This window comes from Pectinophora gossypiella, chromosome 29 (genome assembly GCF_024362695.1).
Source record: "Pectinophora gossypiella chromosome 29, ilPecGoss1.1, whole genome shotgun sequence".
NCBI classification, from domain to species: domain Eukaryota; kingdom Metazoa; phylum Arthropoda; class Insecta; order Lepidoptera; family Gelechiidae; genus Pectinophora; species Pectinophora gossypiella.
The window spans coordinates 2,901,527-2,918,504 of NC_065432.1; the positions used below are offsets into that span (position 1 = coordinate 2,901,527).

Consider the following 16,978-nt stretch of genomic DNA (forward strand, 5'->3'; position numbering starts at 1 on the left):
AAAAAACCGGACCTGTCCAATGTTCAGGTTAGGTAAGCCCTGTGAAAATGGGATAGTGCTAGGAACTTGACGAAATACAAATGAAAAAGCTATCAAACCTTGGATACTGATGGTTCACAGTTACAAGAGGTTTTTTTCCTTTTTATTTTGTAATACGTAACTGGCAACATTGGCACGCAATCGCGCCTTATGATGGGCGAAAGCGACCAATGTTGCCAGTGCAAAAATTGAAAATGTATACACGTGTTATTCGATGGAAAAGTTTTCTAATAATGTTTCAAAATTATTTTTTACACTTAAATATTAAAAAAGTAATCAATTTTATTTTTAAGCGGTTGAAAGGTTTTAATTTGCTAGTGTTACGGACTTTTAAATTTATGTTATGACGATGTATACACATACTTATTTTTTATTTAATACATATATTTGCGATACGCATTTATTGATAAAATGTTTTTAATAACACTAGCTGTGGCTTCCGTTCGTAAGTAACTACTTTGTTTTAATGAAGGAGTTTTCAATCGGCCTTCCCCAAAAACAGATAGATGGGGTTGTTAAGATTTTTCTTCGTTTAAACTTCTAATTTCATGGATGACAGACGATACATCTTTTGTCTTTATTTTTGGGTATAAATGATGACCCTTACGCCTATTACGCCAAGGTAAAATTACAACTTTCAGCCTTTATTATTCTTAAATCAGAATAAAGAGAAGCAATATAGGTATCAACATCATTCTATACATACTTAATGTGATCCAAATATCAAGCAACAAATATTATTATAAGTACTTACTTATATGCTTCTGCCTAACTTTTGATACCTGTGTTTGATAGCTGTAACTTTTCATACATAAACAGCCTATATACGTCCCACTACTGGGCACAGGCCTCCCCTCAATCAACCGGAGGGGGTATGGAGCATACTCCACCACGCTGCTCCAATGCGGGTTGGTGGAGGTGCTTTTACGGCTAATAGCCGGGACCAACTGCTTAACGTGCCCTCCGAAACACGGAATCATCTTACTTTTTCGGACAATCAGGTGATTCAAGCCTGAAAACTCCTTACCAAACAAAGGACAGTCTCACAAAGTGATTTCGATAACGTCCCCATCGGGAATCGAACCCGGACCTCCAGATCGTGAGCTTAACGCTCTAAACACTAGACCACAGAGGCTGTTACTTTTCATACCTTTTGTTATTCCGTTCTTTTTTTTTTAAACAAATTCTACATAAGTACATGTTAATTACATAAGTTGTGCACGTCTGTAATTGGTGCAAACACTACTAAGTACTAGCCTTAATAAAGTTAATTGTTGTGTGTTTGTACTGGTGATGGATACTGCAGTATGGTCTCTGTGGTCCAGTGGATGAGCGTTGGACTCACGATCCGGAGGCCCCGGGTTCGAATCCCGGTGGGGACATATCATAAAAATCACTTTGTGATCCCTAGTTTGGTTAGGACATTACAGGTTGATCGCCTGATTGTCCGAAAGTCAGATGATTCGTGCTTCGGAAAGCACGTTAAGCCGTTGGTCCCGGTTACTATTTACTGATGTAAGTGAGTAATTGATACGTGAGCCATGTCAGAGGCCTTTGGCGGCTGAATCATAACCCTGACACCAGGGTTGATGAGGCTGGTATTCCACCTCACAACCCACACGATAAGAAGAATACAACGGTGGCCGTCAATTAATCGAAAAATAAATATTGTAAGAGGCTGAGGGGTGCCACTTTAAGGTTTCGCACTACCTAGGGCTGCCACTGTCCAGATCTTAAACCATTACATAAACAGCCTATATACGTCCCACTGCTGGGCACAGGCCTCCCCTCAATCAACCGGAGGGGACAACAGCCTCCGTGGTTTAGTGGTTAGAGCGTCAGGCTCACGATCTGGAGGTCCGGGTTCGATTCCCGATGGGGGCATGGTCGAAATTACTTTGTGAGAACTGAGACTGTCCTTTGTTTGGTAAGGACTTTTCAGGCTTGAATCACCTGATTGTCAGAAAAAGTAACATGATTCCGTGCTTACGAACAAACACCATCACCAACCCGCAGTGGAGCAGCGCGATGGAGTATGCTCCATATCCCCCTCCGGTTACTATAATAAAGTATTTTAATCCCCCCCCCCCCCCCCAGTTCTCTCCAACACAATAGCGTCGCACCACAAAGAATCAACCTTACCAGTGAACCAGAGGATAGACTTCCTGAAATTCCAACTTCAAGAGCAAATCAGGAGTAAACTGAAGGGCAGACCTGTAAACAGAGATGAACTTTTACGAGACGACGAAAATCCTAAAATAATAAACGCCAATTACGACTACTTGGATCTATCGCAAGTTGCTATTACCCCCATAATGCACACGGACAGAGATAGGGTGATACATAACGCTATAAAGTTGAGACAGCTGGCAACAACTACAGTCACACCGTCGACAGAACACACGACGACGTCGCATCGACGATCAACCGTCAGGTCGGGTACGTATCTTTTTTATGAAAAATCAACCCATTAACGTCCCCACTGCTGGGGCACGGGCCTTCCCTATGGATGGATACCGATCGGGCCTTAAACCACCACGCGGGCCCAGTGCGGATTGGTGGTTATTAACGAATGCTAATGCAGCCGGGACCAACAGCTTAACGTGCCTTCCGAAGCAGGCAGGAGCTCGAGATGAAAACTTTTTTTTGTGGTCACCCATCCTATGACCGGCCTTTGCGAAAGTTGCTTAACTTCAACAATCGCAGACCGAGCGCGTTTACCGCTGCGCCACCGAGCTACTCAATAACATACATTGATTGATGAATGTGGAGGAAGCAAGAGAAGTGTGTCAGGATCGAAGCAAATGGAATTCTATAGTCTCTGCTTACCCCAGTGGGAAATAGGCGTGAGTTTATGTATGTGTATGTATGTATTAACATACGACGGCCTTCGTGGTCCAGTGGTTGTGCTTTACGCTCGCAATCCGGAGGTCCTGGGTAGTAAGGTCGATTATCAAACCATTGTAATAGTTGTTAAGTATTTAGCAATTTCTTTTAAGCAACAAGCTGTTTTAAGTTTGGCGAAATTATTTTTTTAAGAAAAATTGTACCTTTTTATTTCATGACGTGTATTTGCAGCAAAGACGACCACCACGACGCCAATTCCGGCTCCTTTGAACCCGCTGAGTGACGAGAACATCCATTTGGCCGAAAATCCAGAACCTTCCATAAAACCCAAACATGGCAAGAGGAAGGGGCAATCACAGCAAACGACTACAGCTGAAGTTTGGACTACGGAACGACCCGTCGATATATTTTACAGGTAACATCTTTTGCCCACTTCACTGGGGATTCAAGGCATGTGCGATCCAGGGCAAGGATCATGACCGCCACATCCCACTTAGGGACAGTACTGAAAAGTATCGGCGTCCGAAGGATGTACGACCCCGACGACCCGATTACTCTAGCCATAAAGGCAGCCAATCAACTCGCGACACCAAACACTTCAGGACCCCGATACCGACCCCGCCGGCGTGGTCGACGATTTCCTTCAATCAGCGCTTATCGCTATCGACCCACTAGGGTCAGACGACGCCCTGAGCCGAGGTTCGCGCCCAACTGGGCACTTAAACGTTGTACCGAGTGAGCCGGGTGAGAGCCTTCAGCGCTCCTCATTTGTTCGGCCAAGTAGTTAATGCCATCTGCGGCAAATCTACAATAAGTCACGTCAAAAAAAGGTCTACTACTTAATTCTCTACGGAAATAGGTTGTCTGCGACTTCTGCCCTGTTTATCAAAACTTACCGACCATTTTAGACGGCGATACGGCGCACCACATATCACGTTGGTCTAACATAAAGCTTGGTGAGGTGTGGGAAATGAGTTCATCTTGTGATGGGTCTACAAAGGTAACTCTCTGACTATACGACTACTATATCCTAATTAGCGTAGTCAGAGGGCTTATATGTTATCTAGCGATTTTCAACAAAGTTGGATTCGAGCATGGGACCTCCACGTGTGAGCTCAACACTCAGTTCAAAATTTACCTTTACCGTCAGTTGCGAGAAAAAAACTTCTTTCTCTTTCTCTTGAAAATGATATCTCTTTTTTTTTTCTGTAGCCTAGTTAGTGTCCCACTGCTGGGCAAAGGCCTCCCCCTTCTTTCTCCAACCTTCCACCCATCTTGGGCATCGCTCTGCCAAGTGTGCCGGAAGGCGTCCAGCTCGTCCCTCCACCGTCGTCGTGGTCTGCCTCGTCGTCCCTACCCTGTGGGGACCAATCCGATGTAATTTTGGCCCACTTTTCCGGGTGCATACGGCTGACATGTCCCGCCCATTCCCACTTCAGTTTAGCAGATTTTTCTCCAACATCTGCTATTTGAGTTCTGAAGCGCAGTGTCATGATTCTAACGCGATCGATCAGTTTAACACCTAACATACTGCGCTCCATAGCTCGCTGGCAAACCTTGAGTTTGGACTTTTGATGTTTGGTCAAGGACCATGTTTGCGCACCATAGGTGAGGATGGGCAATATGCACATGTCAATGAGTTTCCGCTTGAGACATATCGGGAGGTCACCTTTCATTAGCTCCTTCATGGACCAGAAACTCTTCCAGGCATTTTGAATGATATCTCTATCTTTTGAAAATGATAATTTCTTTCCAGACGGCTAACAGAAGAAAGGACACGCAACATGCCTATTCGCTGGATCCACTGTCAGGACATGATCACTCCCTTTCTCACCGGAGTCACCAAGGATGAGAATCCTGTACCCAAACTACTGGGGCCCACACACAGGACTGTCTTGAGGTAAACACGCGCGCCAACTATGTTTTACACCCTTTGTTCAATTATCAGTCATTCCCGCTTCCTACCCTTTCCTATCACCCGGCGCTCATTCATTCATCGAACACGCTCACTCAAATTTCCGAATCATTCATTCCCTTCTTGCTTCAACTACCAAATTCAAATTCAAATTCAAAAATATCTTTATTCAGTTGGTAACATAGTTACACTTTGAATCGTCAATTTTTACATAACGAACGTCTCATCCGCCTAAAACTACTGCAGCTTCTCACAACCTGTATAGCCGGGGAAAAGAAGCTGCAAGAAAAACCTCGGCACAGGGCCCTAGACGTTCTTTAAAAAACCGTGCGTGAGAGTGCCGGCCGACCAAACAAAATACAATTATCATCTTAAAAGTGAACGCAGCCATCTGAATCATCATCTCCGAGGGCCCTCGTCAACGGTGTCCCCGGACAGATGAATTCAGTGGAGGGCCCTAGGGCGCCGTTTTAGGAGGGGGGCAAAAACAACCAAGACGGGACCACGGTGGCCGGCAGCCCCGGATATACAGGGAAGTAACTGGGATTAGGCACACCTGCTAGGGCCGTCACTGGATGAATTGCTTCAAAGTAGTCTTCTTAAGGAGCTCGATGGCGCAGCGGTTAACGCGCTCGGTGTGCGATTGTAGAAGTTAAGCAACTTTCGCAAAGGCCGGTCATAGGATGGGTGACCACAAAAAAAAAAGTTTTCATCTCGAGCTCCTCCGTGCTTCGGAAGGCACGTTAAGTCGTTGGTCCCGGCTGCATTAGCAGTCGTTAATAACCATCAATCCGCACTGGACCCGCGTGATGGTTTAAGGCCCGTTCTCCCTATCCATCAATAGGGAAGGCCTGTGCCCCAGCAGTGGGGACGTTAATGGGCTGATGATGATGATGATTCTTAACCCCCCTTTTATCACGTTTCAGGCTAATCCATCTCCTAGGTGTTAACACCACAACGTATTCAGCTGATGAAATTCGCTCACTTATCTATCAAGTTGACAACATACAGATTCGCCTGTTCCAATGGGACACGCCGTCTATAAAACTTCTCTTACAAATCATCACCAATGGTAAGTACGCTCGACTCACACGAATACACGGACCTGTAGCGGACCTAACTAGTTGACTAGCTAGTTCCGCCGGCATGCAACAGATGGCGCCACCATTCAATAATGCAGTCCTGAAACGCGCTATCGAAGTTTACACAGCGGGACGCATATATAAAACTTCGAACGCAACACCGTTGGATCGTCGATCCCTAGTTACACTACCAACTTGTGGCTAGCGGGGTACATTAGTTACAATACAATACAATACAAATACACTTTATTGCACCAAAATAAAAAGAAATAATTACAAAAAGACTTTTAACAAAGTAAATGGCAAATGGCGGCCTTATCGTTTAAAGCGATTTCTTCCAGACAACCATAAGGTGAGGAAAAATGTAAAAAAAAATTGAAAGATTGCGGGTGCAAACTATAAGTACAACTTACCAATAAATACATGTAAATAAATATATAACATACTTACTTACAAATATAATAATATACCTAACCTATATACATAACCTAACATATATACCTACTTATACCGGGTGTTAGTGACATCGTAACGAATACTGAAAGGGATGATTCAGACCATGATTCTGAGTTAATATCTAGTGGAATTTTCCGTCGCAAAATTCATGAAATTTTGAGTTTTGTTTTTAATTATTTTCAATTCCATATTGTGCTTTTAGCTGCATAGAACCCAAATTTCAATAAAAAAAACAATAATGACAAATTATCGAAAATTTTCGATGTAATGGAGACAACAGCTGTTCGAACGGGTCAACGGCCACACGCACCGCGCCGCGCGCCCCGCTCCGCACGCCCCGCTCCGCGCGCCCCGCGCCGCACGCCGGCGGCGCGGCGGCGGCGCGGCGGCGGCGCGGCCTACAAAGTAGGCACTACGAACCGATCCTATTTCTTTCTCTGTCTATCGTAAATTATAAATTTATTTTATTCTTATTCTTAAATGGACGGATAATCAACAGGCATAAAATTTATGGAATACACGTCAATTTTAAGCAGAAATCTAAAACAACCGACAGAATTAAGTTACCAGCGAGATACCTTTTTGATTCGACCGGGTTATTCATTCATTTACTCATAGGAATCAGGGCCATTATCTACCTAAAACAGTTGAAACAGTAAATAATTGTATTCTTTGTTGTCATTAGAATAACTAACAACCAACTAACACAACCACCACAGATTAGGTAATTAGTTACCTACTATGTCAACCATCCACCAACTTAGTATGTAAGTACCTACGCAAAACCTCGCTACACAAAAATCGAAAATAAATAAATCTTTTAGATCAATACCCATTATTGTTACAAAGCAAGACCTATCGGTACTATCGCTAGTATCGATCTAAATGTACTATCACTACTTTCGATAGTTTAGACAATTTTCAAGTTCAACAATTGATAATCTACCTATCGATAGTTCGGCAACTCCGCCGCGTAGGCAATGTCGGCATGTTCAAAGAAAAAAATTGTCCGAGTGGAGTGATCTTATTTTTCTTGTTACATGTTGGTACCGTACCGAGGTACTAAGTACTAAGTTATTCGTAGTTTTAAATCTCATTGTTAAATCATCAGTAAAGAACTAATTAAACCTATCCTGTTCTGTGTACAATATTCATGTAACGGCTACGTGCTTACATAAGTACCTAGTAGACGGGAGCAACGACTTAACGTACCTTCCGAAGCACGGATCATTTTACTTTCGGACAATCAGGTGATCAGCCTGTAACGTCCCAACCAAAGGCCTTATAAACAGATTTTTGTGATATGTCCCCACCGGAATACGAACCCGGACCCTCCGCATCCCATCGCTCAACCACTGGACCACATAGGCCAAGAAGGTTCTAAGACATAATTAAAGGATCCTGGGACGCAAGACCTCCGAGTTAGGGCTTGTTTGATCTGTCTTGATGGATACTCGGACGTGAATAGCCTCACGGATCAAGGGCAACGCGCGCCAATAAAGTAGGCATTACGAACAGATACTAGGTATTTCTTTGAGTTGATAGGTATCAAGTGAAGTTTCCTGTCGCCAAATTCATAAAAATAATAGATTTTTTTCAGTCCCATATTGTGTTTTAAGCTGCATAGAACGCACATTTAAAATAAACAAATAAAAATTACTAATTATTAAATTTTATCAATGTCATCAATAATAATAATAACGTATCTACAACTTCAGCTATGCGCAGGTGAATAGCCGGCGCACGGGTCAAGGGCAACGCTCGCCAATAAAGTAGGCATACGAACAGATACTATTTCTTTCTCTGTCACTTGCACCATAAACATACTTCTCTCTCTCTCTCTAGTCGTCGGCTCGACGCGGCCGCGGCCGGTGCGTCGTCGGCGCCCTTAGTCGGCGCCTTTGATGCTTTGCGCTAACGCCGCCGCGCGCTTCCGCTCAGTCGAATACTAAGCTTGACCCGAATCGCGTGATGTTTTTCGAGGATATTTTTTTCGTGTTTGTGAGTGTTTGTTTCATTCTGTAAATGAGTAGTGTCGACTATGATGATAGATCATAGACCATTTACTGCGCAAAAGTATGGAAGATTGTTGATGTTTATTAAAGAGCAAGGTGTTGTGTTTGTGAGTGCGTGTGATACCTACCTACCGCGGAGGAAACGCGATGTTGCATACCTACGTGACGTGACATGTTCTAGGGTACCTACCTAGGTACTTCATCCGAAGGAATAACAATTAAGGTAAGGCAAGAGTAGGGTTTTTATTGTTAATAAGTTAGGAACGTTTTAATAACTGGTAGGTAGGTACCGTGCGTGAAAAATCGTGGCAGTAGGTGTTCTACTTCAACAAACAACATTTTTAAACGTTGAACCACTACTAAGCATCTAAATACAAGAGAATGAAAACTCCTACCTAGATATCAACATCGTATCTCACACGCGTAACGTAGCCGCGCGTAAGTTTAGCGTCTGTGTGGCGCGTTGTTCGACTTACATTGCGGCACAGTAAAAATTGAAAATCTTAATTAAACATTTGCGACAAGAAAAACACCCACCATCGTTTTTAGTACAATAAAATAGGCGTTCCATTTTCTTTTTCGTTACGATGTCACTAACACCCTGTATAAAGCTTTTAAGCTTTTTTAGTTAGCGTTTTATAAATTATTTTCAATGACTTACATAATGTTGCGACGGAAAATTCCACTTGATATCAACTCAGAATCATGGTCTGAATCATCCCACAGTCTTCGTTACGATGTTACTAACATCTTGTATACTTAAGTTTATTATCTTGTTCACAGGCGGCAGACATACTTTCAGACAACTAAAATACGGTATCCGACGGCTCCTCAAGATCTGGCATATGACTGTGAATAATGTTACCAACTTGCTGATGGCTTCACGGCTCTTCAGACCTGCGTGTGTCAACGTCATAGCGTTTGACGGTAACATCTGTATTCTAAGATGTTCACTCGTCTCTTCCTCCACTCGACTCGGCCTCAGCTGAGCATTTTGGTATTTTAAGTTGACAGTTACATCCTCGACTTGAGGACTTTACTCACTGGAGTCGAGCATGTCGTACTACCAACATAATAATACGAAATTAATGACGTCATGCCTTACTGGAGTAAACTCGAGGTAAGGTTGAGGCGCCGTTTAAGAATGCCGATTTTGAGCTGAGTTCGAGGAAGACCTTGAGGACGCCTCAACTATGGACGGAGTCTGCGTATAGGTTCCCAGTCACCGCCAGGTGGCAGGCAACTGGGAACTGCAAATTTTATTCCCGATTGCCACCTGGGGCCAATCCATACGGTGGCGACTGGGAATAACTGGACTAGTCCACCCTGGCCAGCAAAAATTTCAAAATTCAAAAATAATAATTTTTCAAAATTGGCTTACAAAGTTAGTGCTTTTTGAACGTCAAAAACTAAATTACATATTACGTAACTAGCTGTAAAACTACTACCACATCGGAATCTGTAACGCTGAGGGAAAGACGTGGCCAGAAAACCTCCCAGCACAGGGCCCTAGTCCTACTGTTTCATGTCTTCCTTTCTTTTTTTTAAATCCAGTTTGTATTACATAATTTATAAAATTAAATACAATAGTATTCCAATTACAGTCGGTGGAAGGAAAGTGAAAAATAAAGAGTTTATGTGACTTTATCACAGAAACAGTGTTTTATGAGCTCCTGACAGAAGCAGGCCTGTCCACACAGCAACGCCGTATCTAAAGGGGAACGACTGGGTTTTGTATTGAGGGCCTGTGGGGCGCTACTTTGAGGTCCCGCACCACCTAATTATTCGCTAGAGACACCACTGATTATATTATGTTTATAAATGCCTAAGTTGCTGTGCCCCAACGGGGCGTCACAATGTACCTACCACATCCTGTATACCACCTATGTAAAACTGTGACTTGCAATAAATGATTATGATTATGATAATCATTGCCAGGATCAACCAAATCATCGAAAGGAACGACATACACGACCCTGGATCAAGAGACAACTACGTCATCCAACTGCGCAGACGACGATGGGGCAGAAGAAGAACGAAGAAGAAGGGGGTAACACTCTTTGTCGCACACAGATGTTGTGCTCTGCCTGGTGTGTAGAGGATGGTAAAAAATACAGCGACTTTGAGTTGACCACGTCATAATATTATTAATTAATTAGGCACACACAATTATACTACGTTATTTACAGTCCGTTGATCGTAAAAGGGAGAAAAAAAGTATTGCTATTTTTTTTTAATAAGTAAAACAATTATATTATTTGTTAAATGTTGCGAACACTCTTCTTTAAGAAGATTATTATCAAGAAGACTATATTTCGTAGGTCAAAGATAAATTGTTAATTATTATATACAGGGTGTTAGTGACATCGTGACGACAACTGTGAGGAGGATGATTCAGCTCATTATTCTGAGTTAATATCAAGTGGAATTTTCCACCACAAAAGTATAGAATTTAAAATAATTTAAAAAGACTACAAAAAAAATCATGAATTTTGCGACGGAAAATTCCACTTGATATCAACTCAGAATCATGGGCCGAAACATCCCCCTGAGTATTCGTTACGATGTTACTTACACACTGTATAATAAATTACCTCTGTTATTAGATTAATTACACCTGTATACGTCCCAGTGCTGGGCACAGGCCTTCCCACAATCAACCGGAGGGGGAAGGGTTAATTATTATTAGTAAATAAAGACTAGACTACTTATATTTATTTCTACCTCATTTTATTGCATTTTTTCCACAGTTCCACAGCCTCGCAAGTCAATAAGCCTATTGAATAGAATAGAAAAAGAATAGAATAACTCCTCGTCCCCACTATAACTCACTATATACTACTACTAGATTTGCCATTTAACCCTCAAAGCTTTTAAGTACATCTTAGTTTAAGTACATATTAGTAAAACATCCGTACAATCTTTCTGTATACAGGGTGTTAGTGATACCTGCACTATTAAAGACCTTTACGAAGCCACTGACAATGCCGTAAGCGTGGCCAATTATTGGTCAGCAAAAATTTAGTTTCGATCGCCATCGACTCGCAAAGAAGAAGTGACATCGTAACGAAAACTTTGAGGGATGATTCAGAGAGTTGACATCAAGTGGAATATTAAACCCACAAAAGTATAGATCTGAAAATAATTTAAAAAAAAACAAACATTTTCATGAATTTTGCGACGTAAAATTCCACTTGATATCAACTCAGAATCATGGTCTGAATCATCCCCTCAGTATTCGTTACGGTGTCACTAACACCCATACCTACTCGTATGGCTACCTGTATGTACTTGAGCTTGAGAAATACTGAGAGGGATAATTCAGCTCATTAGTCTGAGTTAATATCAAGTGGAATTTTCCACCACAAAAGTATAGAATTAAAAATTATTAAAAAAAGCATGAATTTTGCGACGGTCTGAATCATCCCCCTTAGTATTCGTTACGATGTAACTAACAACCTGTATATTTCATAGGCAGTCCAAAAGGCGCCCGATATCTTCGACGTCACATGTTGCTCGGCAGATATCTCGAAGTGGGGACGAAGCTTTAGGTTTTATTATAATGAATATTGGATTGTAACTTTTAAATTTAAATTGACAATGGCCCCGATTCCTGCAAACACCGCCTAATTTTATTTTAAGTTATATCCGTCATTTTCATATCCGTCGAAAAGGAAAGGGACGGATGATTCACAGCTCTTAATTTTAGGAAGAATGAGTAAATGAATGTGTCGGGTTATTGACTGATGTAAAATTTTTAGACGGTTGGTTTAGATTTGTGCTTAAAATTGACGTGTGTTCCATAAATTTTATGCTTGTCAATTACCCGTCCCTTTCCTTTTCGGCGGATAAGAAAATGACAGATATAACTTAAAATAAAATTAGATGGTATTTACAGGAATTAGCACCATTATTGAAGAGAAAATAGGTAATTATCACGTCAAAGGTATACAGCGCCATCTATACATTTTTTTGGGAAACGCTAGCCTGGAAAGTTGCTAAGTTCATTCTTACTGTCAATAAACATGTTTACAAAAATACTTAAGACTAGTCAAAATTAAAATTAATTATTTCATAATTCAACCCCCTCCGGTTGATTGAGGGGAGGCCTGTGCCCAGCAGTGGGACGTATATAGGCTGTGTATGTATGTATGTATTTCATAATTAATATCATAAGTTAATAACTCTTTTGGAATACATTAATTAAGGCACTTTTGGAAATTAATTTCTTTGACCGTCTCACGGCCGTAAAATGGGTACGGTCACGAGCATTTAATATGTATACACTTTGGTACCATGTCACATTATTTTTTTTGACAAATTTGAACTGTAAGTCTCACTAAATGTCAAATATGTTAGTGCGACAGAGTCCTAAAGTGGGTACATTATATTGCGCATGACTGTACCTAGTGTCCTAGGTCAAAGATAAATAATGAAACTCTGATTAGGTACTAAATAAAGACAGATCTAAATGTGACAAAAAACGTTTTCTTTTTTCTATTTAACTTATTTATTAATTTAAATTAGGGGGAGCTCGGTGGCGCAGCGGTAAACGCGCTCGGTAAGCAACTTTCGCAAAGGCCGGTCATAGGATGGGTGACCACAAAAAAAAAGTTTTCATCTCGAGCTCCTCCGTGCTTCGGAAGGCACGTTAAGCCGTTGGTCTGGGCCCGCGTGATGGTTCAGGGCCCGTTCTCCCTATCCAATGGAAGGCCCGTGCCCCAGCAGTGGGGACGTTAATAGGCTGATGATGATGAATTTAAATAATTAAAAAATGTAATAACCGCGACATTCACGTTTTTCTGTGACAGCACAGGTTGCTTTTTCATACAAATTCCATAGTAATTTCGTGTTTTGACGTTTCGTAAAAAAGTAACTGATTTGACTAGTTGGAAACTACCTATGGAAACTACCCTAATTCAGTCGCCATAACCAAGCCATAACACAAACAAATATCGACTATGATGCAAGGAGATCCCTCCTTATAGAAAGCTAAAAATAACTAGCCTAAAATAACCCAACTAGTTGGCCACCTAGTTCCGCTCACATGCAACAGATGGCGCCACATTCAATAATGCAGTCTTCTAGCGGTCGTGAAACGCGATACCGAAGTTTACTCAGCAAGACGCATATATACAACTTCCAACACAACACTGTTGGATCGTCGATCCCAAGTCACACTACTAACTTGTGGCTAGCGGGGTATTATGCTCAGTTCGGTACCCCGAAAACATCCTTTGGCGGCAGCACACTCACGCCGCCAAAGTATGATCGGCTATAATATTTATCAAACGAAAATTAATGATAAAATTGCAGGCTATCACATAAAATAAACATTGCCGGTTAAGTGGCTATGGAATTTGAGAAGCAGTAGAGCTATCGTAGTTATCTGTTTGCAGGAGTAGTACTACTTAGTAAAAAAGAGTGAAATGAATGAATGAAATGTGCGTTAGGGCCTTTTCAACCTCTTTCTGCTATTCCGTGATTCAAGAACTCAAAAGTCGAATTCTAAATAAAAAATAAAAAAGAACAAAGCCGTGATACGAACACTATACGTTGTAACTCACGCGTTCTATCATAATTTTAATCAAACATCACCTTCAATAAAGCTGAATGAACTTTCTTATTGACTTTAATTTCCGGGCTTTTTATTTCTTTTTGAACAACTTTTCTTTTCAATGGTGTGTTAGATGCTTTACTTGAATTGTTTAACAACTTTTCTGGGAACGGGTTAGGGAATCCAACAACTTTTTTAGGTGAGAAATGCCTTACGAAATGAACTAATTCAGTCCTACTACAATGTGTGGCAAAACAGACATCTATGCGATTTGATGACGACATATTTATAGTTGGTTGGTCAATTTCGTAATTATCCCATTTTCTTGCCGAGAAATGTATGTAAAGAAAATTGATATTAGAGCTAATATTAGTCAGACATTTTGTATGGTCTGTTTTTTCGCTCCAATTCATACAACTATGTATTTTAGTAGATTTTTCGTTGTTCGTCAGGCTTGGAACAAGATGCTGGATTTTGCTGGAAAAAAAAAAATCTCTCATGTGTCAGTCAAAAAAATGGCGGAAAAACAAGATGGCCGCGATACAAAGCGTTTTAAATTTGCTCAACTGTTGCAAGTACATGGGTCATTTAGAACAACTACAGTACACGCAAAGCTACTTTGGCAATGGCTGCACCACGCACCATCCAGTTCTATGCTTTTTAGGTTATGGCAATAGATTTTTTTTTGTTACTATGCTAAGTAACAAACACTGCTTACGCAGTGAATGAATGTCGGCATTATTTTTAAGAAAAAAAAACCGCCATCATTAATTTAAGACCCATGTGGGGTTTAGTGGTGTTATTTTAAATGTATAGTTAATTTTTCTTTGTAGGTATTCTATTTTTTTTTCTGTAGCGTAATTTATGTCCCCCTGCTAGGCAAAGGCCTCCCCTTCTCTTTCCAACCCTCTGTATTCTATAATAAAAAAAAATCGCCACTCTTGTCGGTGTAGCAATCTCCATGCTAATTTTTCAGGGAAAAATTGGACAGAAAAACAATAATAATATCCAAATCTGATAAAAAGGATAGTATGCTAGTGTGTATGTTAAATTACCTGTAAAACCTCCATCTGTACTTGTTAACATATATTTTCATATCCAATTTTTTATATATCTCGTTGAACACAAACTCATATCCAATCTTCGCTGACATATGTAGTGCAACCCCATTGTTATCATCTCTTAGCCATTTCTTTATTTCTTCAACAACATATTCCACGCTCTCAGTTCTCTTCGGAAAGTTTTCATAAGAATAATCAATAAACGTTGTGTCTACGTACATAGCATCTATTAGTATTGGTTCGTTATCTTTGTTTAAATATCCAAACTTCGATATATCGTTGACGGATAACCTGAAGTCTCCTGTATAGAGTACGGTTTTTGTATTTGTTCGAAATAAGAACATAACAGATCCGAAGCAGTGTCCGGCAGGGATTAATGTGACCGTTATAATTTGTTCTTCAACATTTTGGTTTGTATCACTTGATAATGTTACTAATGTTGATTCTGTGAAAAAAGTTGACTTTTTTATTATTTATTATAGTCTAAAGCAGGCGTTAGTAGTTACTTGTTTTTGTATTTATAACTTGTTTTTTTTCCTGGCTATATCTGCAATCAGTATTTTTTTTTTGTTTACTATGAGCAGATTTGGTATATGTGAATTGTCACATATTTTTTTCACATATTTATAACTATTTGAATTATTATTTATAACTACTTGCACTGAAAATTCGGCTATGTCCATGGCTCATACAAAATAGATCAAAATTTTTCTAAGTCCCAACTCATAGTGCCTTCTTAGGTACACTCCAACCCTCTCTTTCTAAAGTTATAATAATTTCTTAAAAAGACATCAACTTTTAAGGCAATGCAATGAAAGTAAAGCAAAATAATTAGAAACAAAGAAAATACCCATTCTCAGAGGCCTTATGTACCTCATAATTCTTTCATCGACCATTTCATCTTCAATAATCGCTGCAGATGCTTCGGACATGTACAAACATGCTCCAGTGACTTCTAGAGTATTCACCAACTCTTGAGAAAAGAGCCCCCGGGTGTGATCTGAGTGGCAATGGCTCAGGAAGTAAGCCCTAGCCCTGACCTCACCGGCATTCTCAAAATTATCCACATAAATCCCTGGCAATTCATCAATAACTCCGCAAAAAGAACTCTTATACATTTTGTCACTTTTCGACACGTAAAATCACTATATCACGTAAAATATTTTAGATAAACGTTTCTAAACTAATAATAATGATTTTTTAGTGATTTCATTAAAGTAAAGTACATTAGAATTAATTAAAACCGAAAATAAAAATCAAAACAATTATCACGTAGTTTTGTTCAGTCCATTTATGAAGTTAGCAAAAATTCAACATAGTAAAATTAAAAAGAGATGTAAACTGCATAATCTACATATCGGGTATTTCGTTTAATTACCTTACATGGTCTAAAATCGCACAAATAAAACGCAATTTTGTTTGACATTTATTTTTTTGTGTTGCTAGCGAAATACGAAATACTAATAATATCATAAATTCAACCCAACCGGACACAGGCTGGGGTGACTTATCATCAATCAAAACTATTGATCTAGTAGATAGGTAATAATTATAACCATTTTTTAAAGAATACCTAAAGCTACACTGAACAACCACATGCACCTTACACTGACTCGCACCCTTGGAGGAATCCTTTTTCTAAGGGTATGCGCGCACGAGCAACAAGAGCAAGGCGATTTATTTGTTCCTTTTGACAAATTAATCGCCTCCTAGCCGTGATGCGCGCACGATAGCGACAGTAACAAGATTTTAACGTCGAAAAACAATATTGGGTGCATACACTATGGAGCGATCGGCTGACACTTAGAAAATGTCAGACTATATTTATGAAATTGAGAGCATAAGTCCACAAACAAAGAAAATAGAATAGAATAGAAATAGAGAGCATAAGTACCCAAAAATATATTTTCATTACTACAGAATGAATGTCGAAAGTTTCGATGAATTGTGTAAAATCTACCTGGCTTCATATGCACAAACAAGCATTAAAACTAATAGGGAAGGAG

The 16,978-nt window shown here is 40.2% G+C and overlaps 3 protein-coding genes across 4 annotated transcripts in view; 1 reads left to right on the forward strand and 2 right to left on the reverse strand.

Moving 5' to 3' along the window:
• The window catches only part of LOC126379420 (leishmanolysin-like peptidase), a 254,652-nt gene that overhangs the window by 92,799 nt on the left and 144,875 nt on the right, over positions 1 to 16,978 (reverse strand). The gene's annotated exons all lie outside the window — the stretch shown is intronic.
• On the forward strand, positions 3,054 to 10,441 carry LOC126379619 (uncharacterized). Its single transcript, XM_050028448.1, has 5 exons — positions 3,054 to 3,301; positions 4,643 to 4,786; positions 5,728 to 5,873; positions 9,138 to 9,281; positions 10,293 to 10,441. The coding sequence occupies exons 2-5, from the start codon at positions 4,671 to 4,673 to the stop codon at positions 10,406 to 10,408; spliced, it is 522 nt and encodes a 173-aa protein (XP_049884405.1). The 5' UTR covers positions 3,054 to 3,301; positions 4,643 to 4,670; the 3' UTR covers positions 10,409 to 10,441.
• On the reverse strand, positions 13,108 to 16,249 carry LOC126379527 (protein artemis-like). The gene is made up of 3 exons (XM_050028317.1): positions 15,823 to 16,249; positions 14,967 to 15,417; positions 13,108 to 14,388 (listed from the first exon to the last, which is right to left on the reverse strand). Exons 1-3 carry the CDS (start codon positions 16,088 to 16,090, stop codon positions 13,938 to 13,940), a joined length of 1,170 nt encoding a protein of 389 aa, XP_049884274.1. The 5' UTR covers positions 16,091 to 16,249; the 3' UTR covers positions 13,108 to 13,937.

Excerpts from the sequence above, each read along its gene's own strand:
- LOC126379619 (XM_050028448.1), top strand. The coding sequence starts at position 4,671 with ATGCCTATTCGCTGGATCCACTGTCAGGACATGATCACTCCCTTTCTC. Across the intron at positions 5,874-9,137 it reads CTTACAAATCATCACCAATG|GCGGCAGACATACTTTCAGA; the intron begins GTAAGTACGCTC and ends TCTTGTTCACAG. Across the intron at positions 9,282-10,292 it reads CAACGTCATAGCGTTTGACG|GATCAACCAAATCATCGAAA; the intron begins GTAACATCTGTA and ends AATCATTGCCAG.
- LOC126379527 (XM_050028317.1), bottom strand. The coding sequence starts at position 16,090 with ATGTATAAGAGTTCTTTTTGCGGAGTTATTGATGAATTGCCAGGGATT. Across the intron at positions 15,418-15,822 it reads CATAAGGCCTCTGAGAATGG|AATCAACATTAGTAACATTA; the intron begins GTATTTTCTTTG and ends CTTTTTTCACAG. Across the intron at positions 14,389-14,966 it reads TACAGATGGAGGTTTTACAG|CAAAATCCAGCATCTTGTTC; the intron begins GTAATTTAACAT and ends TTTTTTTTCCAG.